Source organism: Myiozetetes cayanensis, unplaced genomic scaffold (genome assembly GCF_022539395.1).
Source record: "Myiozetetes cayanensis isolate MyiCay16 unplaced genomic scaffold, myiCay2020 scf4, whole genome shotgun sequence".
NCBI classification, from domain to species: domain Eukaryota; kingdom Metazoa; phylum Chordata; class Aves; order Passeriformes; family Tyrannidae; genus Myiozetetes; species Myiozetetes cayanensis.
This window is the reverse complement of record NW_026087631.1, coordinates 53738215-53755674: the sequence shown is the minus strand read 5'-3', so window position 1 is coordinate 53755674 and position 17460 is coordinate 53738215. Positions and strand designations below refer to the sequence as shown.

General features: G+C 43.5%; 1 protein-coding gene across 1 annotated transcript in view; it reads right to left on the bottom strand.

The window, feature by feature from the left end:
• DMRT1 (doublesex and mab-3 related transcription factor 1) overlaps positions 1-17460 on the bottom strand; it is a 63703-nt gene that overhangs the window by 30001 nt on the left and 16242 nt on the right. The window contains exon 3 of the mRNA XM_050328528.1: positions 9104-9387. Within this exon, the coding sequence (XP_050184485.1) occupies positions 9104-9387 (284 nt within the window). The remainder of the gene's footprint in view (positions 1-9103; positions 9388-17460) is intronic.

Sequence of the window (17460 nt, the reverse complement as noted above, 5' to 3'; positions counted from 1 at the left end):
GGGTGGCTAAGGAGGACAGTTCTACTGACTGTCTCACACAGGACATGCTCCACGGCATCTGAGCAGTGACAACACAGACAAACACACTATTTTTGTTACAACACTGGCAGATGGGAAAAATATTTTCCTGAGTTATCCAGAGAAAGCAAGCTGTGGATAGACTACACAGGAAGACAGTAACGGAGCCACAGCTGGGCACCAGCCACCTGGTCTGCTGCGTCCACTAGACAACCCCTTCTCCCTCCTGCACACTGCAGCAAATTGGTAACACTCACAAATCAAAGTTTATCCTACTCTAATATCCTGAAATTATCCAAACTGATTGAGATGAACAGTAATGCTTTTTTGTGTTTTATGGAAAAACTACCAATTTGTTGCAAAGCCCTCCATGCAACATGGCCTTGGTACTCCAAAAAAGGCAGCCAAAGACTTTATAACATTAACATTTTCAACAGGAAAGGCAAAGCGCTGGTCTCCCTAAGTATGCCGGGCAGTGAATAATTGTAAGATAGATAGCTTCTTGGCAGAGATAAAATATTGCAGTTTTGTACCAGGTGAAATGGTATCAGTGCCAACAATAATGCACATCCAACTACACTACTACACAATGTCTTTGTAAGCAGACATGCTTGTCAGGCCTTTTCAGCCACCTCTCACCTTGGCTGGAGGAGCTCTGCCTGCTCACTACAGCTCCCTCAGGTCCCAGCCAGCTGTGCCTGCAGCCCTGCTCCTCAGCCCTTCCCAGGCTGCAAAGCTCAGACACGGAGCAGCAGAGGCCGGGTGTGAGCCTACTGTCCCAGATGGCCACCCCATGCCAGCAAACCTCCAGGGGCTGGTCCTGGCAGTAGGAGCCACCAGCACCTCCCAGAACCAGAATGCAGTTATCCCTTGTTTTCCAGGGATCCCCTTAATAGTTCCAGCTAGGCTGGAAGTAACATGGCTCAAGTCACAAAAAATGCGGCTGGTACTCTCTGAGGCAGATGGCAACAGTCAGCTTTCTTTACGGAGGCAGGTTTGCAGTGAGATTAAGTACTGAGAGACAGAGAGAGATAGAGAGAGGGAAAGAGAGAGAGAGAGAGGGAGGGAAAGAGAGAGACAGAATGGTGGCTGTTCACACAAAGCAAAGTGCATCTCTGCCTGTTTTCTCACAGCTGCACAGTCTCACATACTTACACGTGTACTGAGGAATCAGTAGAACTTGCTTTTAGTTTGTGAAAGTTAAGAGTTCTTTTACTACAAATAAAAGCAATACTTAAATTTTTTATTTTTCTACCTCTGCATGCAGAAAAAGTTCAACATGCACTGAAGTTTCATCTGTAATAAATAGTAAATTGCTGTTAAAAAAATTAACATGTCATGCTGAAGAAGCCTGAACTCAAAAAAAGCACTGGTATCCACTCTCCTCTTCCAACAAAACGCACTCTTCACTTTGGAAGCAGACTTCCTCAACAAAACTCAGGCCGACTCTGCCCTGAAATTATGAATTAGCAACACAGACTGCCCAAAAGCACAGTCCAAAGGGCATTTTGAACCTGCACATCTACAAAAACCAACAGCTCTCAAAGTACCGGAGAAAAAAAGTTAACCAACTCCTCTCTGCCTGCCTGCTGTATTGTATACACAGTTTTTTGTGTGTTTTCCTTCCCTTGGTGGGCAAGGCTGTGGGCAGCACCCACAGACCTTATGTCTCCACCTCTCCCTTGTTCAAGGGCATGTCTGCACACGTACAACAGAGAAAAGGTTGCCTGCAGCAGACAAAATTATTTCAGCTGTAACTAAATGGAAGGATCATTCCCTGGCACCAAACTGATCATTCACATTTCCCTTCCCTGTAAAGCAGGTGCAGTGACTCGCCTCCTTTCAAAGCATTTTTTAGAGGTTTTCTGCCTTTCTCTAAGAAACAACTCACCTAAACCGTCTAGATGCAATGAATTATTACTACTATTATTATTAGTGTGTGGTAGCTGGCTAGCAAGAGACATGTTTTATAATCTTATTACCCACACCAAGTCTATGAACCACAGTTCGACCAACAGCCAGAGGCTTGGCTCTGCAAAGAATATGCTGTATATTAACCGCTGAAGAAAATCTAAAAGCTTTTGGCTTTGTTTTATTAAACAGTTTAGAATACATATCACAGTAAAACAGAACCATAAGGTTTCCTTTTTATAGTGCTTAGCAATCCTATTTTACAGTAACAATAAAAAAACAACCAGTTGTAAAAATTCTTGACCTTAGTGCTGCATTAAAAATGGGTAGGAGACCACTACCTCATGAGAAGGGACACTTGCTCTGTATTAATTCCTGCAGCTCTGCAGCCCTGTATTAATTCCCTGTATGTTTCTGGGTGCCGAAAAGGGAGATAAAAACAGCCCTGAGGAGGCACCGGTATACTCAGATTATTTCCAACGAGGGGCAGTTCAGCCGTCCAAGAGCTGCAGTCAGGTTTGGGATCCTGCCCTGGGTCTTGTCTAGGGGGAATGCTGGGATCATGCAGGGATCCCAGGGGGAGAACGCCTGGCCTTCTGGTGTCTCCTTCTGCCTTCCCTGCTCCTTCCAGCCCCACAGCAAAGCCAAGGCAAGTATGGGTTGGGACAGTCCCACAAATCACTCTCATTTGTATCACCACAGGCTATGTGCTATAAGAATGATGTACATTTTAGGTAGGCAAGCTGAGCTCCTAAGTTGCTCCCCTTCCCAGCCACACACTGCTTGTGCCCTGCCCCAGCTGCAGGATTCATCAAATGCCTCACTGACTACAGTCGGAGACACGCATCACTGGAGCAGCACATTTGGCCTGTTCAACATTTGCAGGTTCCTCTAAATTGTATTACACAGCACACACAGAGTAGCATTTTAAAAGATGTACTGCAAGCAACAGTGGGAAGCTTAAAATTCATGAACAAATAAATATGACCTGATTAGAAGACCATGCATACAGTGGAAATTCCTTTCCTGTGCCCTGTAAAGTCAATATGAGCAACTGAGAGGCAGCTACAGTTTGCCCAGAGACAGAAAAAGCTGGAAACAATACTTGTTCATTACTGAACAAAACAGTCAGTGCAGCCCTACAGCTATGTCCAACGGGAAGCCAAAGTAAAATTCTCTCACATCAGCCCATTCCTGCAAAAAAGCTTTCTCAACACCTAGTGGAAAAGCATGTAAAGCCCGGCTCCTCTTTCCAAGCTCCTGGCAGCATCCGCATAACCTCTACATATCTTCTTCACAGAGAAAGAGAGGAGGAGAGGAGGTGGCCAGATGAGAGACAGAAAAGAGTCAAAGCAGGCACAAGTGGGGACTCAGTTATCTCAATAGACTAGCAAATGGCCCTGCCCTTCCCAGATGATTCATTTAGGCAAACCATCACCTGGGTAATTCTTTCATTTGCAGAAGCTGCCAGACACAATCTCCTTGAGAGCAAGCCAGTGTTACTTTGGCAGTATCTGCACATTCTGCAGTTGATCCTGACTATTTCCAAGACGGACAACAAGCAAGAGAAGGTCATGGATGCTACCTCTGGGTGACAAGGGCTGCAAAAATTTCAAAGCAACAGAGGAGATCAAAGCGCAATCCTTCAGCTCTGCCACTAGTGTGCCACATGATTCTGGCCAAATCACTTTACACAGGATTTCCATCCTTCTGTCTCACCCATGACTCACCAACAGCTGCCCCAAACAAAAACTAGTAATTATGGAAAGACCAGAGAAACTCTGTTAGAAGTTTTAACACAGCCTCTTCCTTCTGCCTTGATCTTAAAGCCAACTTTAGGGTGCATAACACTGCATTTATGTGTTGATGCTTGCAAACACAGGATTCACAGGTCAGATTTTGGCATGGGCAAGAAGGCATCCACTGGGCAGTGGAAATCCAGACATCAGGAATGGAAATCCAGACATCAGGAAGCTCCACTCTGTCACCTCTGTATACACCTGGCTGTATGACTGTGGCAAGTTATTTAACGCTTCCCTGTTTCAGTTTCTGCAGCTGTAAACCACGGTTGTTGCTACTCTCCCACCTTGCAATGCTACTGCCCATGTGCTAACCCCTCACAACTACTATTTTACTCGTGCTGCCCAAGGTGGCTTTGTTTCATTCCTAAAACCAGCTAAGCATATTGTCCAGCACAAGGGAAAAATGAGTCTACGATACCCTGCCTGGACTTACTTTGATTCTAGCACAGAAAATACAAAAGACATCTATATCTGTCCCTCCTTGATAGACAAACTTAATTAACCTTTGCTATTCTGTTCCAACCTATTCTTTTAGACAAAGGCAGTGACCCATAAACAATATGTTACCATCAGAATCTCAACTGCAGTGACACCTAGAGATATAGCTCTATCAGCAGTATCGGAAAATAAACCGCTTAGATTAGCTCCTCCAAGAAATACGGATTGCATTCATGTCACACATGAGCTGTCAAAAACATTACGATACTTTTAGCATAAATCTGTAGAGTGAAGGGTATGTTATGAATACAGTATATAATACACTGCTTACACATAAAATTTGGATTGTCTTGGGTGACTTGCACAATGTGTATATATTTACACACACATTTTCCACTGACTTTTGGAGAGTTAGACTGCACATTTCTGTAAGAGGGACAGGTTTTTTAAGAAAAACTGGGCCAGAAACTAAAAGCAGGTTGTAGAAGTTGAGAAGACCCATTCTTTTTTATTAGCAAGCAGCTATTTTTCAAACTGCTGGCTGTCCTATCACAGCAACACTTTTCTGGATTTAGTAAAGGACACTTCGTTAAGTTTGGTACCTCTAAGTTTCCTACCTTAGCAATGCTAAATATTTCACTTCCAAATTGTAATTCCCACATCAGAACATGAGTTAAAATTTCTCACTCTGACTCTCACTGATATTTATTTTAGGTTTTAGCACTAAACCAGTATAAAGAAAGAACAAAAAAGTTGAGGTTCTAGAAGTGAGAATACTGGTTTGCCAAGCTGCATTAGAAATTTAAAAAAAAAAAAAAAAAAAAAGGCACGGGAGGAGGGGAAAGAAATTACATGAACTACACGAAATTCTGAAATTTGTCCAAAATTTCCACACCAGCCTTAACCTTTTTCTGAAGTAGGATCCCTGGAGTTATCAGAGTAACAAAGAAACAGCATGGGACCACATTCTGCATCTTGCTGATTTTTAATGGCCTGCTTGTAAGAACCAGATGTTTTAAAACACATTTTGGGGACGATGCTTACTTACAATGAGTCCAGATGATCCTTATGCTGTGGGTCACACACTAGCAGTTTCACTGCCAATTTAGGAAATCAAATCTGATTAGATGTGGACGCATCCATCCAAGTTTTACTTTTGCTGTGGCAGAAAAGACTGACTGCAGTCACCCCATTATTTCCAATTGCTGCCTCTAAGCAGTTACACCACAACCAGTTTCACAAGCACCAACTTTCAAGTACAGCAGCGCACATGGACTTGCAGTACTAATGTCAGCAAACTCATTTTGCTGTTAATTGGACTGAATGAACGCAAATTCCTGCTGTGACAAAGAACTGTGCGACTTTCAAGGGAGAGTCCAGATGCTCACATAGAACTGAAATCAAAGCAGATGTACAGTAACCACCAGATCTGCTATGTTTCCTCACCAACTCAAGCTTGTTTTCCTCAGGTGCAACATCAGACATATCTGATTATCTGCCTTAGAGCTGGCAAAAGCAGCAGAATATAAATGATGGAAGAGGTCTCGACCAAAACAATCATCTTCATTATGCTTATCACATCATGATGGATACAGCTTCTGGTATATGTGTATATAAATGAACAAAACCTACACAAAAATACATAAAATATTTGCACCTCTATGAATCCAGTCAAGCATACAAGCCTCTACAAAGAACAAAGACTAATGAAATCTGACATTAATCTACATTAAAGATTCAGTGATTCAGTTTATTTGCCAAGGCTCAATGATGCATTAATCCTCATCTCATCCCACACAGAGTCACATGTTTCCTCCCTGGCTATTCTCCCTTGCTCCCTAAATTCTGAAACAGCAGATAGCTGGGCTGCTCAAGGCCTTATCTGCATCCAGAAGTTATCTTACTTTAAGTATGCAACTCTCCCTGGATGGTTACAGTTATTTCAGGATGAGTAAGCGTCCACCAAGTGAGTTTGGAAAAGCCAGGCATCTTGTCTACACATCTTAAACTAGGATACCTTCCAGTGAGCACATCAGTGACTTCTACCAACAAAGAAACCTTCCTGTGAGCTCACACCTTAGCAAGCTGTCCTAATTTCATTACAGCAGGCACTGTCCAGCTATGATTTTTGGTCAAGAAATAAAAATCAAAAACTTTGGCCAAAACAGTTATACAATACCAGTCAGATAAGAAAACTCACTGTTACTGGAGACTGTTGAGAAAGCCTGTGCATGTAAAAAATAAGCCCAGTCAGTACAGGCAGTCCAGCAAAATTCCCGGTGTAGGTAACAGCTATGCACAGGTTTGCCAACAAAACCTCCTGAAGGCGTAAACAAGGTCTGATTCCTCTTTAAGGATCATGCTTTGAATGAAACTCTCCTGTAAATCCTTACTGCGCATGACAGAAAAACTAATTCATTATTCATCCCTCTCCATTTCTCTGATCTTCCCTTGATGGTAACCATCATGCACAAAATCCATGCTGAACCATGTGCAGCAGCTGAGAGCTTGTTCCTCTTACAATAAACCATCTTCAGAGCCACACAGTGTTTTACAACCTTGGCACCACTGCACCCACTGCCATCAAACGTTTTCTAGCCTAGCCCTCACTAAAACTTTTTATGATTGCTTGTGCAACGTTATGCTGTCATAAGAGTATGCAAACCCTGAGATTCATAACTATTCCAGCAATAACAATCCTACTTGCAGACCAGTGTCTGAGAAACAGCTTGTAACATACGTAACAATGACCCTGAACTGTGCTCTGCCCTGCTGCACAGAAAAGGTGGGTCCCGGTTTTAGGTTGTTTAGAAGCTGGGGAGATGTCACTTCCACAGGCAGAAATCACCACCTTTAGTCTCTCTGCACAGACATCTCACTAAAGCAGCACTGAGGGATCCCAAAAGGCTTCGTCTGGAGAAACTGGAATCTCAGGTAAGGTAGATTAAATTTACATGGAGGTGAATGGAATCACGGCATACGTCCCACAAGGAGGTAACGGACATCCAAAGCTTTGAGCCTGCTGGGGGAAAGGAAACAGTCCTTTTTGACAACAACTCTCTCATTTATCCTTACTTACCTCTTCAGTATCTCACTAATTTGAGGGGCACTTAAGCAGAAATTAGTTAAGAGATTCTGCAGGGCCCCAAGAAAAAGATTAATGGAAACCACTCTATTGTTTTTATTTCTTTAAGAGGCATCAAAGGTCCCACAAGAAACAGACAACTCACAAGTGAGACACAGACTCTCTAAGCCAAGACTTCTTACACAAATGATAAAAACATGAGGACATCACATCTTCATTCCAAGGTTTAACATGATTCAGCATACCCTCATGTAGCTCTTCCTCTAACGCTGTGCACTAGGTTAAGTGTGGGACTAGCAGCCAGTAAGAACATTATTTTCATAAGGCAAATGTTGCTGCCCTTCAATGGTGTTGTGATGGTGTCTCCAAGTATCTGCAAGCTAGGTACTGCAAAGGCTTAAGAAGTAAACTCCTATCTGAAATACTCTGTGATATACCAGGTTAACCCAATCAACCAAAATGAAAAAGTTAAAAAAGAACTACCACCTCACTTAATTACCATGTGCAAAATCCTACAGCTTGCTCTCCCCCTGGTCAGGTGAACAAATTCATCAGCTAGAGAGGATGCTATGAACTGGAAAGGTCTATCTATATGTATTTGAAGGTGACTATGGTGAAGCCTATCAAAACCCTGAGAAAAGAAGGCTCTCCTAATGTGGGGTCACCCAGTAGAAGGAAGAGAGACAGCTCTTTATCCCATAGAGCTGTCCTCATGGCAAAAAAAAAGGGACATGGAATAGTGCTAAAAGTTATAGTAATTGTAATCACATTGGTGTTAGTTTCAGCTCCTTGGTATCAGAAGTTACAATGCCCTTTCAGAGTTGGTCCCTGTGCCAGAACTGCTAGAGAAACTCTCTGACAGCAAAAGGGATGACCCATCTGTTCCTTTACAAAAGGAGATTTCTGTGGACATTTCATCTTTCATTGTTGAGTGGTTTCACAACACAGCCTTTGCAGAAGCAGCCTGCCCTCTCTTGATGCTCTACAGAAGGGGCCTGCCCTCTCCTGTCCTTAAACAAGAGACAAGGCACACCCAGACTCAGAGGGTATAGCCTCACCAATTTAATCTTGTCAGAAAAGCACCACTGCAGCCCAAACCCAAACAGTCTCAGAGTCATTGATATGGCTCCACTTACTTTGTCAAGAATCTTCCACACTGACAGATTACCCCATTTTCCAGTTTCTGATTGGTACTGAGTTGGAGGCTACAATTATTAAGTCATAGAGTGAGAGGGCTTGGTTAGCTTTATATCCCAACTAATGAAGTACACAGGGCTCTGAACCCCTCAGGCACTCCCTGTAACTTGAGCTACTGAAGTAAAAATCACAAGCCCTGGAGCTGTCACTGCCAGAACACATAATTAGCAATGTCTTGCCACATTCAACTGACAGCCACCCACCCACTGTACCACCAGCATGGTCTCCTGCTTCACTTCGGCACCTTGGATTTGAAAGATGGAAAAGAACATGTTTCTGAAGAGCAAAGCCTCTCAGAAATGACAGCTGAAGCTCCAAGGATGTTATGTTAGACAATTCGGTTGGACTCTCTTCCTGTAAAATAGTCCATAATCTACTACGACGTAATTCCAAACGTACAGTGAGTGCCCTTTGTGCTTGTTACAATCTACCTATACCACTGCCATAGCCCACCTATGTCACTCTTTTGTTGTGCTGCGTCTTAACTACCCATTTAGGCTAACTTGCCTAAAATGGGTCCTAATCCCACCCTAGAATCTGGTTCTGGTTTTGCACTGACATGAAAGCAGCAATGCAGAAGTCAGAGTTATGACCAATAAACAGCTTACTGTCCCCCTCACTCTTCCACGTAACATCTCTGTAATATCATTACCTGCCACTGTTTTCCTGACTGGCTTGGCATGTACGTTGCTGGGAGGCTTCGAAGGCTGTTTTTCATGGCTGACCCTACAATCGTACCCCCTGTCTCACTTGAGGAAGGCTCATTGGCCACCGCCATTTGGTACTGGGAATAGTTGTACAGGTTGTTATAGCAAGGATACAGGGATGGCTGGTAAAAACTGCTGTAGTAGGTGGAGTCCACAACCAACTCAGACGTGCTCTCCAAGTGCCCTCTGCTGGGGATGGAAGGGATGTCCTGAATGAGCATCCGTCCCTCTGGAAAAGAAAAAAAACCAAGCAATTATGAAAACAGGAGGCTCCATGAAAACGATTACTTTTCACCTTCTGATGACCTACTGCTTCTCCTAAAGCCTGGACAGAGAGCAGTAAACAGGAAGAGGAGGGAGCTGAAAGGAAAATATGGCTGGACGTTTGTTGGAAACTCAAGCGGACTCATAACCACTCAAATCCCAAGGCACACACCGCAGAGTACAAAACAGCAGACACAAAACCAACTGCAAGTTAACACAAAGCTCTGAATCCTCAATCAGCATCAGCTGATGGGATAATGATTTACATCACCTAACTTTACAGTCCCTTATTATTTTTAACCTGTAACAGAGTGCCAAGTCTCTTTTAATTCCCTGGAAATAGAAAGCCTCTAGCAACAGAATGACCCCTCTCCAGTCAAGTGTCCTGAAGGTGAGAGGACACTTTTTGAACATGCCTCAAGGAAGGGCAAACAGCCACAAAGTTAAGAGAAGCTGAGTAGGGAAAACACTACACAAGTTATTTTAGAAACCCACATGCTACCTGTGAGCAGTGAGGCCTTCAATCCTTGCCCAGCCTCCATACCCAAATTTGGCTTCTGTTTACCTACAAACAAGATTCCAAACCACTAGCAGAAGAGGAGGAGAAGGGTACTGCTTGTGACTTGCTGCACACTCTAGTGTGCCTCCAGAGCAGGGTCCACCTGGCTGCTCTTTCCACAGGCATCATTTGCCTCTCCTGTCTTTCCCTAAGATGAGAGTGCTTTTCAGAGGAGGTCTTAAGCCACAATTTCCTCACTCCACTGTCAACCAGTGTCTTGCAATGTCTGCAAGCATGAAAAAGGAAGGTGCTTGTTGGTATTGTTTCATAGCCAAGCTCTTTCAGACATGCTACATCAGCTACATGGCTGAACCCGACACAGCAAAAAACTGCCACAACCTTAGAAAGAGTAACCATGTGGTGAATATACATTTACATGTTAAACAAGTGGAAAAATTAAACACATAGATCCCACCATGCCTGCAGCTCTGATTTTTGCTTATATCCCTGTAGCCCTGCCCTGCACCAGTCCTCTGTAAGGTCCTCTGCTCTTCCCACGATGATGTCTAACTATACTGTGGACAACGAAAGGATGTGGCTTAAAGCATAGTGATGAGCTCTCAAGGGATATCAGTATGGAGACGAGAAGCATGGACAACAGGCACATATGAAATAACACTCCTAGGAGGTATTTCAGGCAGGCCTAGTTTTTGCATCTTTCTCTTGGTGTATCTGTATTTTGGTTACTTACCTGTAAAATTAATATGGTGGCATTTACCAGCCTTTCAGCCATGGTAACAACTTTCACTGCACTGTTTATTAGCTGCATACTAGGTCCAATTATCAGTTTTACCAATTATTACCATTTACAATGCAATTCTGTTTTGCTTCTTCAGCTGTAATGAAAGCTTTGTGCAATCACGGATCACCTCCTTCCACTAAATTATACAGTGCCCCCATTCAGTTCTTGCTGACGTTTTGTTGACATGAATGAACTATACACATTTATTACCAAAGACAGTGTTTCATGCCTCCTGTATCTGATTTTTCTGCCTCTCAGAACCAGGCCAGCTGGCCTTTTTTATTTGGAGTACTTCTAAAATTTGTACACAGAACAAGGAGCGTCTCCAAAGCCATAAAAGACCCTCCACAGTTTTTACACTTCCATATTTTTGAGGGTTTTTTATTGCTACTATTCTACTTCTGAGTGGGGCTCTTCAAATCCTTTTGTCCGCGCCTTTGATAAAACCAGAACTCAGAGACCACTGGCACTGAAAAGCCAACAATTCTGATAAATCACTGCACAAGAATGACTCCCCTCCTCAAACTTAGCTCTCGAATAAAGCTACATTCCATTTGTTCTGCGCTTCATACTGTGGAACAGAAACCAGAAGCAAAATCCTCCAACACAATCCCCGCAGGTTTCACATGTAACAGAGACATGCAAGTCCGGGGAAATCCTGACAGGGCTATGCTATGCTGCACAAATGTGCAATTTCATCTAAAATCTCTGCAGTGCCTTTCCATTTGCAGTGCATCATTAGAAGTGTGAATACTTTCCATTAACAATACTAGCACCAGGAAGATGCCTCTTTACATGATCTGGATGAGGGGATCAAGGTTTACTCTCAGTAAGTTCATGGCCAACATTAAGTCAGGTGGGAGTGTTGATTTGCGCTCTGCAGAGGGATCTGGATGGGCTGGACCAATGGGCCAAGGCCAGTGGTGTGAGGTTCAACAAGGCCAACTGCCAGGTCCTGCACTTGGGTCACAGCAACCCCAGGCAACGCTACAGGCTGGGGGCAGAGTGGCTGGAAAGCTGCCTGGTGGGAAAGGACCTGGAGGTGCTGATTAAACAGCAGCTGAACATGATCCAGCAGTATGTTCGGTGGCCCAGGAGGCCAATGCCTGTATCAGGAATAGTGTGGCCAAAAGGACAAGGAAAGTGACTGTGCCCCAGTACTCAGCACTAGTGAGGCTGCACCTTGAGTACTGTGTCCAGTTCTGGGCCACTCACTCCAAGAAAAACACTGAGGTGCTGGAGCATGTCCAGAGAAGGCCAATGGAGATGGTGAGAAGTAAGTAGAAAGTAAGTCCTGTGAGGCGTAGCTGAAGGAGCTGGAGTTGTTTAGCCTGGCCTTATCACTCTTTGCAACTACCTGAAAGGTTGTTGCAAGGTGGGGGTCAGCCTCTTCTCCCAGGCAACTACTGACAGGACAAGAGGAAATGGCCTCAAGGTGTACCAGAGGTGGTTCAGGTTAGATATCAGGAAGAACTTCTTTATGGAAAGGGTTGTTAAGCATTGGAATGGGCTGCCCAGCGAGGCCTTGGTGTGGCACTCAGTGCTATGGCTGACTTGACAATGTGGTGATTGGTCAAGGGTTGGACTTGATGATCTTAGAGGTCTTTTCCAACCTAAATGTTTCTGTGATTCTGATTCTGTGATACACAGGAAAGGTGAGCCACCCCAGCTGTCAGCAGCTAAAAGGAAGAGGGGGAGAAAGTAGCTGGTTTTGCTGTAATTTTTGGAAGGGTCTCAGGCACTACATTTCCTAACATGGGACAAAATGGGTTAGGCTAGATCGGAGATCTGTCCGTAACTATCCACCGAATCATACAAGCATTCCTGATGCTCCTTTGACATTCTCGTGGCTGATAGCACTACAGTTCCTTGCTGAAGAGCATCAGTGGCAGTTTTCTGCTGCATTAAGGAGAAAAAATAAAATGCTTTTTGCACCTCCTTTTCTCTCTCTACCTCCTATCTGTGGTTTGGGCTACCATTATTTGGCAGCAGAGGTGCAGAACGGTTGACCCATTTTTCCCTTATGCAGCTGCACAACAGTCACCAGTGCTCAGGGCTGTTACAAATCCACCAGAAGAATCTTCTACTTTCCTTCTGTTGCTCCTCCACTCTCCAATAATCTTTACGCTACAATCAGCTGCTCGCTACAGAATTGGTCTATAGAGCAGGTTCATTCAGCCACCCATGCAGTCACACACATAAACCCACAGGCATCAGCAGTCTGGAACATTTTTCTCTTATAAACATGGAACTATGGAATCCATGGTCCTTGTAACGTCTCTGAGCTGCAGAGCCACACCACAGGGATGTGGTGCCCCAGGAGATTAGGAATAAAAACAGGAGCCACAGGAAAATTCAAATGAAGGGACAGAGACATCCAACTTCCTAACAAACTGGGGCTCCTGTGACAACACTGGAAAGACAGCCATTTCCCTAAATCCCAAGACACATCATGCTCCTGAAGATGGAAGGACTGGTAAGATCTGACAAAGGGCAGGAGAAAACTGTTCTTCAGCTTACACTTTCCTCCCAAATTCAGGAGATGAGATTTTCTTTGATGTCATGCTTTGGGACTAGTATCTGCTTTTCTTATCCAGTAGCATCTGGAGCAGATTTGGTGCTTCACCTGGGAGAAAGGAGACACTTATGAAAGGGAGACACTTCACAATAGACTCTGTGCCACCCTCACCTGAGCAGAAGTCAGGTCAGACAAGGTCAAACCACCTCACGGGTTACCCTAAACTCTTTACAGACTGGAAGCACCTAGATGAAGAGATGGATGCCTCTGGAGAGCTGAGGTCTTGCAGGTCTTCAGCAACTCTGGAACGCAATAGCTCAAGGGCAGGCCTGCACTCCAGCTCTATGCTCTTACCCCATGCAGGCTGGCTGAATCTCCTCCTCCTACGAGTAACCTCCCACTACTAATGTATATATCATACATATACAATACATACAGAACACACACAACTATATATATACATCAAAGGGAAAGAGTTTTGCTATCAATGGGAAAAGCCCTTGAATTTTTTTGAGTAATGAAAGTTCAGAAGAAAAGCAGGTCAGACCAGCCAGTACCTACATGCAGTACTTCAAAGAAGTGCTTAGTGACAAAGGGATCAGAACTAAAGGCCAGAAATCCTGCTAAACTGTCCTAGGGGAAAAAACAAGGCATTCAGAGATCTGCCTAGAGAAGATTTCAGGCTTATGGTATGCCATGGGGGATTTTTTTCCCTGTCCATGCCAGTTCTTCTCCAGCACACTGCTTCTGGGCTGCAGCACCCTCAGGCACAACCACTGTTTGCAGAACAGGACAGATCTATAGGAACCAATGGCTGTAACTAGCTGGGTTTTCTCTGGTTGGTCCTTGGCCTGTACCTGTAATGCTAGAACTCCTACTTACAAACTGAGCCTTCCTATAGCCTCAACTCCAGCAGCTCAATGATCAAAGTGTCCTCCTCAAGGCATACTGTAAGCCTGTGGCTGTGTTTTCTGCCTACAAGGTGAGAATATCAAGGTTAAGAAAGCAGCTTTTCACTGGTTGATTTTTTTTTTTTCCTTCCAAATGTAATTCAACACAGCTGAACTGCTCTGCTGGCAAGGAGAGGATCCTCCCCTGCCATACGGCTTGCTGCACTACAATATCTGCACATGATGGGCAGCCCGGATGTTCACTGCTCCAAAGGAAACAACTTTTGGGAAGAATTAAGCTCTCAGACAACCCCTGCTATACTGTCAGACTCTCATTCTGCCCCTCCACCTGCCCTTTAAAATATGAGGGATGCTGCAGGTACTGGGCTCAGGCCTTGGTTGCATATACCCTCTACATGGAAAAACTGGGAAGGGCTCCTGGGCCTTTCCTCTGCTACTACACACAAATCTGAGTACTGTGCAAGTTGCAAATAGGCAAAAATACTGACCTGAGCCTGTACAAGAAGGTACAGAAATCAGAATCAATAAAAGTCGTTAAAATTATCGCTCAGTTTTTGGAACACCAAATCTACAGTGTAGGGCCATTAGAGGCTCTGCATCTGTAAGCAACACTCTTGCAGTGAGACAACAGTACCCCTTCAGGCAGTTGTGTCCTTGAATCTCTAAGCTCTTCTCTATGTCTTTACTAATTCCTGTAGAGAACTGATGCTACTTTTTTTGCACTATGTACACAGTGTGAAATATGGCCCACTCTTTCATAGAAGATCAATATAATGAACAATAAATACTGTTATTGATCTTGCAGTGTTGTAGATGACTCTCCAGCTCTATGGCATATTAATAGTAGTTAACCAGTAATTCATTTCAGGGAGGCTAGTATTTTCTTTTAAAGAAGGTGAGTACTAGGGGTCAGTTACACATACAGGTCTTTTAAATTCAGTAACCCATGATGGGTTTCTGCCTTCACTTAGCAGAGCACACTGAAAAACAGTGGTCCAGTCCTCAGCTAATGTAAACCAGTCTCAGACCATTTACTTCAATAAAGTGATGGCAATGTACACGAATTGTGGATATGCATGGCAAAATCAACGCAGAAGCCAGTATATAGATCATTTGGGAGGAGAAAGCAGAAGTGCGAGGGAATTCACAAGAATTTCTATCATCGCCTCTTTCTCACAGATCCAATAGTGTTTTAAAAGATGCGTACTGAGAAATACCAACACTGAAGTCTGAAGGCTGTATATAAGCACAGAGCACTTTCTATTCCTATTGGTAGCATTAAGAGCCAGTTTTACATCTTATTATACACCAAAAATAGTAATTTAAGTATGCCTGGGTAAGTCTCTGATACTGAGATCAAATGGCACAGGGTCTCTATGACTAAACTTTCTCAGCATGATAACACAAGGTGGAAGAATCGAAGTGCCAACTACCACACAGGAATCTGGGGGAGATTATTAGTCAGCTCAGGACAGATGCTCACCAGGAACTGTTCTATAAATCAGGATAGCACAGTCACATTTCAGTGTCTAGGAGCAGGCAGTGGCATGGTTCCATTCACTCATGTGGCTGTTACACCTGATTAATCTTCATCTGATTGTGCATTTCAGAAAAGGGATTTGTATATGCTTTGTGGTAATGAAGATAATTTCACTGTCCCATTTGTTAAATCTGTGGTTAACAGTTTTGATTTCTTCCACTCCTACAGAGATTCCTTACTGCTGCTGAAAATGCAGAACTGTGAGCACTAAGTTAACACATTTACTCAAGGAGCAAGTAGGCACATCCATTGCCCAGTGAGCAGAGTTCAGCTACTCATAAGTTTACACTTCCTGTAGTTTTCAATTCAAAGTGACTGTTTTCATCAGTGCAGTTTTAATATCTTCCTGCAAGCTATGCCTTGTAGGAAAACTAAAACAAAAAAATACCTAAAACAAAATGACAAAATAGAAAAAACACACCCAAACCACCTAAAACAGTCACTAAACACCAAAAATTAATTATTCAGTCAGGAAACAACTTGTCTTCATATTTCAAAAGAATCCTGGATCCATACCTGACAATTTCTCCTTGCTCATAAAGTGCTGATGCACTCCTATTATCTGGTTTAGCAATATTAAGTCTTGCAACGCATTAGTTTAGTTCAATTCATAGTTGGCTTTGAGGTCGGACAGTAGCCTTGAACAAGGCCGGTATGAAATCACTCCCTAACATCATAATCAGAAACTCTGGTACAGTATGTTTCTCCCACCAGACAATCATGACAGAACTATTTCAGATGTCAAAAAAAGCTGGCACCATTACTTACTTTCTGCTGAGACACTGCCTCCCAAGGACCAAAACCCGCACACTTGCTCTGCCTTTGAGAGCAGTTCTGTTCTCTTCCCATCAGAAGTTGAGGATTATCTTTGGTTCCAGCACTGAACTTTTAGCTTGCTATAAAGTTAATGTGCTAGACAATGTTCATTTCAGGCAAGGCTGTGGGGCTGTGTATTTTCTGCCACCCCCAAAAAAGGCCATTATCTGTAATTACCCATTACCATGCATAATTATTTCTTCTATTCTGGTCTGTGGCCCCCAGGATTTTATGCTGTTACAGCTCACTGCATTATCTTATCAAATTTGTTAAGTAAGCTTTTTTGACCTTTTGAGCACTTGTCATAGCATACACAAAAGCTGGTAGTAAATTGTCTAAGCATCTAGTGTGTAATTTATTATTTGTACCTTGCACAGTGATCCCACAGAGAACAGTACACATGAACACTTTACCTATTCCGTCTCCCTGCTTTAGCTAAAATCAGAAAATGAAAGGAAACCTCTTCAGTAGGAGAAAGAAGGGAATGGGAAGAGGCTGAAGACTCTAAATCAGAGTTGAGGAACGTGACAGCAATAAGCAGCTAGGCCTGAGCATCGAGCTCTGGAGAAGATTCAAGCTGCTCTCCTCTCCAACACCACTTTTTCTCTTTCTCCTCTTTCTCCACAGAGTCTGACCGAATTATTTCGGCTTTTTTTCACATCTTTGTAACTCTGTTGATCCCTAGTCCTTCACACAGAAGCCCACTTACTGTTTTTTCAGCAAGCAGAGCACAAACCACCCCACCCCCCATTTACAGCTTCTGTCATGCAGTATAGGTCCCTAAGAAACAAATTTGGTCCAAGATGCCATTCACAGGGTTTGTTTTAAGGATACTGATGTGAGTGTGCAAAGCACCAGGTTTTTGTCTCTCCACTGCTCTAAAAGCTCCAAACAAAGGACCAGACACTGACTTGTATCCCATACTGTTTTAGCTAACAGCTTCACCGCACTA